Below are 8,373 nucleotides of genomic sequence, written 5' to 3'. Positions count from 1 at the left end.
CGGGAAAAGTGTAATCCATGAGAGCAAGTACAATAGAGCTGACTCAGCGGGCTATAAGATATAAACTAGTATATTTTTGCTTAATTGGAGGAAAGAGAAGAAGAGAGAAGGTAAGCGGGCTCTTGGTGAAGAGTCAGCTCTAGCACGTGCTCCTAGGCACTTTGTGAGAGTGAAATGTGGGCCATATAATAAATAAGTAGTACACTCTTCTAATCAACTATTGTACATGTTGGCTATAAGATAGGCTATAGATGACATGACAATGACTTATAGCCAACAGCTGGCTATACTATTAACTATGCTCTGAGAGAGCCTTTCCCTGGGCGTGGTTTTCAGAGCGGATTCGTGTGTCCCACAGGATACGTCCCGAGATGCCGCCAGACGGCGACTTGTGACGCCGACGCCCGCCGTGCGCCCACGGGCCCACCGCCGGCGTTGTGGCATCCAGTTGTCCACTGTTGGCAGCGACACGCCCACCGGCGGCAACACCCACACCCGTGCGTTGCGTTCACGGCGGCCGCGCGCGGGCACACCACACCGATGCCCATCTGCCCTCCGGCGAGGCCGAGAGCGCCGCGCGTGCTGCCAAGGCCGCCGTTGAGCCGTGCGCAGGACAAAGACAACGAGGACGACGACGGCGAGCGAGCGCGCATCTCCATGCGCGGCGCAACGTGCGACCCACCCAGAATAATATTGTACCGGCGCGGCCGTTCACGTGAGTGCGTCCCGGTGGGCCGCATCGCGGCCGTCGATGGGATCGGACGGCCGGGCGAGGCGTATAAATCCATCCAGGCCGCCCCGACCCCAAACCCCTCACCAACCGCCTGCAGAACAGAGAGCCGCCCTTCGCTCCCCCCAGAGGCCAGAGACATCCACGATGGCGGCGCCCACCTCCTCCGCGGCATCCACCCTCGCCCCCTTCGCCCACCCCAAAACCCTAGCCGCCGCCGCCGCCTCCTCCATCTCCTCCGTCGCCTTCTCCCCGGCCGCATCCCACCCCGCATGCGCGCTCTCAGCCTCCACCCGCCGCCGCGCGGTCGCCGCCATGGTCGCGGCCCCGGCCAAGGTCGGCGCGGCCATGCCGTCGCTCGACTTCGACACCGCCGTCTTCAACAAGGAGAAGGTCTCCCTCGCCGGCCACGAGGAGGTACGTACGCGCCCCCGCCCCCACCCCATCTCTCTCGTTATCCCCCCTCCCACCTCCGGTCCTGGCTTCTGCTCTCGATTCTTACGATTTGTTCCGTGCGTGGCTGCAGTACATCGTGAGGGGCGGGCGGAACCTCTTCCCGCTGCTCCCGGAGGCGTTCAAGGGCGTCAAGCAGATCGGCGTCATCGGATGGGGCTCCCAGGTCCACTCCCCGCTTCCCCTTTCCTCCCCTCCCTGCACAGTTTCTTTCCCCACTCTCGAGATTTACATGTCTGTCTACTCGAGACACTGCTTGGATGCACACATCAGTCGGTGCGGTCAAACGGAGTGGCCGATTTCACGCAGATTTGCTCTGCTCTGCCACTTGGTAGGTTCAGAGCTTGCAGGTCTGTGGCTGCTCTAACGGATTTTTCTTTATGGTGCTTTTGCAGGGTCCGGCGCAGGCCCAGAACCTGAGGGATTCCTTGGTGGAAGCCAAGTCTGACATCGTCGTCAAGGTCAGCTATTCTCATGTACCAATTTCCAGCTTTACACATGGGATTGAGTTTTCACTGTGTGTTTAAGTGAAAAGCTCTGAAGCTTTTGGCTTGCAGTCCCGAGTGGAAAACCCACAGCAAATGCTTATTGTTTTCTTTAGCTTTATAACTTGCACTGGGCACTATTTGTCACTCGTTGTTTAAAGTGAGAATTTGGTGCTATACAAATTGGAATATGCAATTTCTGTGACAGCTTATGTACTTTGGCAGTATAAATGCCACTTGTTCAATAAGCTGTCTCTTCGCTTTCAGATTGGCCTCAGGAAAGGTTCCAAGTCTTTTGAGGAAGCACGAGGTGCTGGATTCACTGAGGAGAACGGAACCTTGGGAGACATATGGGAGACGGTCTCAGGCAGTGATCTTGTGCTGCTGTTGATCTCAGATTCTGCCCAGGTGTGCTTCATTTATGCTCACCAGCTTTCTGCAAGATTTTAAGCTTTCCTTTGTTAATTGTTTGTTTAGATCAGGCTCAGCTTCAGGATGATGTTTCTTTGCATCCTGTTGGTTTAATTAATTATATTTAACTTGCTGCATGTTCGATTTGGAGCATACTATCTATCATTCACTGCATGATACATTGGTCGAATCCCACCAGCAGTTTATTATATCCTTGTAGTTAAAGTTCTCATTTACTTTCTGCAGGCAGACAACTATGAGAAGATCTTCTCTCACATGAAACCAAACAGCATTCTTGGTTTATCTCATGGGTTTCTCCTTGGACATCTGCAATCACATGGCCTTGATTTCCCTAAGAACATCAGCGTGGTTGCTGTATGCCCCAAGGGAATGGGCCCGTCGGTTCGGAGACTGTATGTTCAGGGCAAGGAAGTAAATGGTGCTGGCATCAACGCTAGCTTTGCTGTCCACCAGGTATGGTACTCAACCATCGATTTGGTCTGAAGAAATGCAGCTATGCACTGACCAACTGTGTGTGTGTGCTCTTTTTGATGTATAGGATGTTGATGGAAGGGCCACTGATGTTGCTCTTGGGTGGTCGGTTGCACTAGGATCCCCGTTCACCTTTGCTACTACTCTAGAACAGGAGTACAAGAGTGATATCTTTGGGGAGCGAGGTGAACCTCTTTTTCTTCTTTGTGACTCTATGTTGCCTGTTATGACTGCGCTGTTGCTAACCAGTTTTTGTCCAGGAATTTTGCTGGGCGCTGTCCATGGCATCGTGGAGGCTCTGTTTAGGAGATACACGGAGCAAGGAATGGACGAGGAGCTGGCATACAAAAGCACCGTGGAGGGCATCACTGGAATTATCTCTAAGACCATCTCAAAGAAGGTATGCCTTGATTAATCTTTTGGTAACCACCTTTAATCTTTACTTATCAGTCCAATTCCCCCCTTTTTACCAGGGGATGCTTGAGGTGTACAACTCTTTGAGTGAGGAAGGCAAAAAGGAGTTCAACAAGGCATACAGCGCATCATTCTACCCTTGCATGGACATACTCTATGAATGCTACGAAGATGTTGCCTCTGGAAGTGAAATTCGGAGTGTTGTGTTGGCTGGTCGGAGGTTTTATGTAAGTTCTGGTGTTAAAACTGCAACTTACCATCCTGATTCTTTCCATGATTAAGTTTTGGGTGTGGACACCAAATAAGACAAGATTACTGTTGATTGACACCATCTCATTTTCTTTATGCTTGCACAGGACAAGGAAGGTCTTCCTGCTTTCCCTATGGGCAAAATCGACCAAACTCGCATGTGGAAGGTCGGCGAAAAGGTGCGCTCGACCCGGCCAGATGGTGACCTTGGCCCACTCCACCCCTTCACGGCTGGAGTTTATGTCGCACTTATGATGGCCCAGGTCAGGCTCCTCTCCACTTGTTACATATTATACCAGTACACTAGAATACAATCGCTCAACATCTTATTCGAGTCGATTGCGATGTGTAAGCTGTACATTACACTTCCTGAATGATTGATTACAGTACAAGAACCGAAAGCAATTACTCACCTGTTCTGTTTCCCTTCCTAAACTGCAGATCGAGGTGCTGAGGAAGAAGGGGCACTCCTACTCTGAGATCATCAACGAGAGCGTGATCGAGTCGGTGGACTCGCTGAACCCCTTCATGCACGCGCGCGGGGTGGCCTTCATGGTGGACAACTGCTCGACGACGGCGCGGCTGGGGTCGAGGAAGTGGGCGCCCCGCTTCGACTACATCCTGACCCAGCAGGCGTTCGTGACGGTGGACAAGGACGAGCCCATCAACCAGGACCTCATCAGCAACTTCATGTCGGACCCCGTCCACGGCGCCATCGAGGTGTGCGCCGAGCTGAGGCCCACCGTCGACATCTCGGTGACGGCCGACGCCGACTTCGTGCGCCCTGAGCTCCGGCAGTCCTCCTAGGCTCCTCGCCCCCTTGCACCTAAGTTAAGTAAGCTGCGCCGGGCCGGTTGGGGCCTGGCACGAGAGTTGGTTTTTGATGGATGGACATTCATGGACTGTAATGTATGTGTGCGACTGGCTGTTTGAACTCGTGAGCTGCTGCTGGGTAGAGTGAGTCGTCTTCGTTTCCGGAATAATAAAGTTAGTTCGTCCGGTTAGATGTTGCTTGTTTGTGTAACTCATCTCTCTCGAAATAAACCTTCAAGACTAGACTCGTTGCTAATCAGCGAGATGTGTTCCTGCTCGCCGTGGCGGCGGTGAGAGCATGGAGGAAGAAGCAGCGGCTGCAAGCGTTCCCGTTGGATCCTACTATCCTAGCCACAGAGCTTGGAGTCGCTCCCTGATCATCCTGAGCTTTACCGGCAGGGGACCTGGAAGGTCAACGCCGCATATAGGCTTCCGGCTTCCTCCCGGCCACGTCCTGGAGTCCACGGGCATTGCTGCGGTGGAGGTCTCACTGGACCAAGTGCTGTTCTAGTGTCCGCTTTTTTTCGGCTGTGATCCATTTTAGGTCCAAAATTGGGTAGGCTTGTGTCTGATGCGGCACGCGACGCCCGCCCTTGTCCTCCCCCGGCCCAGCACATCCACCACACTCCCCCCCCCCCCCCCCCCCCCCCCCCCAACCTCCCACCCGCTCGCCTTGCCTTCACCGCCGACAAGCCCCGTGTTGTCCGCAAAAGGCGACCGAGCCCAAGGAGATCAGATGCCAGTGCAGTGGACCGTACAGTCGGCCAAGAGGGCTGGCCGGAGGAACGTGCAGGCTGACAAGTTGGAAGCCGCCAACGCTGCCGTCGCCAACAGGAGGCCGCCATTGCTAATAATCAGAACCTCGTCGCCAAGGCCACACAACAGGCTCTTTTATTGGTAGAGTTCAACCATGGCCACAACCAGTCGGCCATTCTAGCGACTTCGCCATGGTCGCGGCTAGCACGGGCTCATCGGCAGTCTGTCCGCCATGGCAGAGTCGCCGCACACGCCTAACTTCCATCCCCAACCGCAAAACCACCCGCTTCTCAACCTCTCTCGCGGACTTCTCACCGGAAGGTAGTGTGATCACATCGCAGACGCCCGCGCCCATGCCCATCGACCTAAACGCCACATCTATGGCCCGTGGGTCATCCACTGGGGGCAAAGGAAGCGGCCACGCAAAATCCCTACCGGCAACCATCCCGATGCATGCCAACTATTGGACGCAATGTCGGCGTCGACAGATGATGACCCGACCAATCTTTTCATCATGGAGAACATCATTTTCGAGGGCGGCATGTGGCGCGGGCTTCGATCCCGACGAGATCCAAAGCCAAGACGTTCGCGGCCACTTCAAGCAAGACCAAGAGGGCATGGCTGACACCTTCACGCCATGCCAAGAATTCCCGGACGACTACGACCAAGAGGAAGTGGACATCAAGGGGGAGCCTTTGTTTGCCGATGAGCTCACTCACCAAGCCAATATGCGCAAAGGAAGAAGCGACAAAGCATTCAAACAAAGGCATACATAAAGGATGAGTACAAACTCATTTGCAAATGTTGGAGAGATATTGGACAAGATCTCAAGATCGGCACTGAGCAAAAAGGATCAACCTTTTGGTTGAAAGTTCATGCCTAATTCCATGAACGCATGAAATTCCCCGCCGTACAAGTTTGAGAGTAGGGGTGGTTGGGTGTCCATCTCCAAGAGGTGGGGGGGCACTAGTAGAAAAACTACTTTACGTGAGACACATTAGTCCCGGTTTGTAAATGAACCGGCACTAACGGTACCATTAGTCCCGGTTCGAACGGCTATGCATTAGTCTCGGTTCATTTGTGACCTATAGTACCGGTTGGTGGCTCCAACCAGTACTAAAGGGGTCATGGCCTTTAGTACGGGTTGGTGACTCCAACCGGTACTAAAGACCCCCCCTTTAGTACCGGTTGGAGCCACCAACCGGTACTAAAGGTGTTGCTCTGTCACCCACAGTGCACAATGTTTAGTCCCATCTCGCTAGTTGAGAGGAGCTCGCACCGGTTTATAAGCCCCGCTGCGGCTACCATGTCGAGCTCCTCTCTAAGCAGGCCTTTGTGGGCCTATTGCAAGTCTTCTGCCTAGTGGGGCCTATTGGGCCGTATGGGCCTGCATCCTGGCCCAACTAGAGGTTGGGTTTCTAGTCGTAAGCAGGCCATGCCGGCCCAGTAGGTGGACTGTTTTTGCTTTATTTCAAAAAAAAAAAAATCCTTTAAAGGTCCCCCAGACCACGACGCTCCTTTGGTCCCAGTTCGTGTTGAACTGGGACTAAAGGCCACCTTTAGTCCCCACCCTTTAATGCCGGTTTGCAGAACCGGAACTAAAGGTCCTTACGAACCGGTACTAAAAGTCGTTTTTCTACTTGTGGGCTCATCCAACAAGAGTGCAACAAGTTTTGTGCTAGCCTTGAGAGCAAAGAAGGTTGTCCTGTGAGTGGCCTCAGTATCAAAGACATGGTATACAATTTCTTCATCTCCACTCCTGTTTACCATGGTGCTTGCATGTCCATTGCATATGAATGTACATCTGTGTCTTCATTTGGTTTGTAGGTAGTCAAACATTGGAAGCATTCAAGGTCCATCATGGGAACAAGCCATTCACACTCACCTATTGTTTGACGATAATTCATAATGACGAGAAGTTCAAGGAGCAATATGCCACCCTAAAAAAGAATGAAGGGTCGGAGGCCATTTAAAACAGGCGGATCTCGGGTAGGGGGTCCCGAACTGTGCGTCTAGGCGGATGGTAACAGGAGACAAGGGACAGGATGTTTTTACCCAGGTTCGGGCCCTCTCGATGGAGGTAAAACCCTACTCCTGCTTGATTGATATTGATGATATGGGTAGTACAAGAGTAGATCTACCACGAGATCAGAGAGGCTAAACCCTAGAAGCTAGCCTATGGTATGATTGTTGTTCGTCCTACGGACTAAAACCCTCCGGTTTATATAAGCACCGAAGAGGGTTAGGGTTACACAGAGTCGGTTACAATGGTAGGAGATCTACATATCCGTATCGCCAAGCTTGCCTTCCACGCCAAGGAAAGTCCCATCCGGACACGGGACGGAGTCTTCAATCTTGTATCTTCATAGTCCAGGAGTCCGGCCGAAGATGATAGTTCGGCTATCCGGACACCCCCTAGTACGGGACTCCCTCAGTAGCCCCTGAACCAGGCTTCAATGACGACGAGTCCGGTGCGCATATTGTCTTCGGCATTGCAAGACGGGTTCCTCCTCCGAATACTTCATAGAAGATTTGTGATGACCCGACCAATCTTTTCATCATGGAGAACATCATTTTCGAGGGCGGCATGTGGCGCGGGCTTCGATCCCGACGAGATCCAAAGCCAAGACGTTCGCGGCCACTTCAAGCAAGACCAAGAGGGCATGGCTGACACCTTCACGCCATGCCAAGAATTCCCGGACGACTACGACCAAGAGGAAGTGGACATCAAGGGGGAGCCTTTGTTTGCCGATGAGCTCACTCACCAAGCCAATATGCGCAAAGGAAGAAGCGACAAAGCATTCAAACAAAGGCATACATAAAGGATGAGTACAAACTCATTTGCAAATGTTGGAGAGATATTGGACAAGATCTCAAGATCGGCACTGAGCAAAAAGGATCAACCTTTTGGTTGAAAGTTCATGCCTAATTCCATGAACGCATGAAATTCCCCGCCGTACAAGTTTGAGAGTAGGGGTGGTTGGGTGTCCATCTCCAAGAGGTGGGGGGGGGGCACTAGTAGAAAAACTACTTTACGTGAGACACATTAGTCCCGGTTTGTAAATGAACCGGCACTAACGGTACCATTAGTCCCGGTTCGAACGGCTATGCATTAGTCTGGGTTCATTTGTGACCTATAGTACCGGTTGGTGGCTCCAACCAGTACTAAAGGGGTCATGGCCTTTAGTACGGGTTGGTGGCTCCAACCGGTACTAAAGACCCCCCCTTTAGTACCGGTTGGAGCCACCAACCGGTACTAAAGGTGTTGCGCTGTCACCCACAATGCACAATGTTTAGTCCCATCTCGCTAGTTGAGAGGAGCTCGCACCGGTTTATAAGCCCCGCTGCGGCTACCGTGTCGAGCTCCTCTCTAAGCAGGCCTTTGTGGGCCTATTGCAAGTCTTCTGCCCAGTGGGGCCTATTGTGCCGTATTGGCCTGCATCCTGGCCCAACTAGAGGTTGGGTTTCTAGTCGTAAGCAGGCCATGCCGGCCCAGTAGGTGGACTGTTTTTGCGTTATTTCAAAAAAAATCCTTTAAAGGTCCCCCAGACCACGACGCTCCTTTGGTCC

At 52.7% G+C, this 8,373-nt stretch overlaps 1 protein-coding gene across 1 annotated transcript; it reads left to right on the top strand.

Moving 5' to 3' along the window:
• The first annotated feature begins 805 nt into the window (after positions 1 to 805).
• Positions 806 to 4,238, top strand: LOC123147551 (ketol-acid reductoisomerase, chloroplastic). Its single transcript, XM_044566822.1, has 10 exons — positions 806 to 1,147; positions 1,257 to 1,349; positions 1,579 to 1,644; positions 1,936 to 2,076; positions 2,326 to 2,553; positions 2,639 to 2,756; positions 2,832 to 2,971; positions 3,045 to 3,212; positions 3,342 to 3,497; positions 3,676 to 4,238. Exons 1-10 carry the CDS (start codon positions 878 to 880, stop codon positions 4,039 to 4,041), a joined length of 1,746 nt encoding a protein of 581 aa, XP_044422757.1. The 5' UTR covers positions 806 to 877; the 3' UTR covers positions 4,042 to 4,238.
• The last annotated feature ends 4,135 nt before the right edge of the window (positions 4,239 to 8,373 follow it).

Source organism: Triticum aestivum, chromosome 1B, assembly GCF_018294505.1.
Source record: "Triticum aestivum cultivar Chinese Spring chromosome 1B, IWGSC CS RefSeq v2.1, whole genome shotgun sequence".
Lineage (NCBI taxonomy): Eukaryota > Viridiplantae > Streptophyta > Magnoliopsida > Poales > Poaceae > Triticum > Triticum aestivum.
Note: the sequence above shows the minus strand (reverse complement) of the source record. Positions and strands in the feature narration are given on the sequence as shown.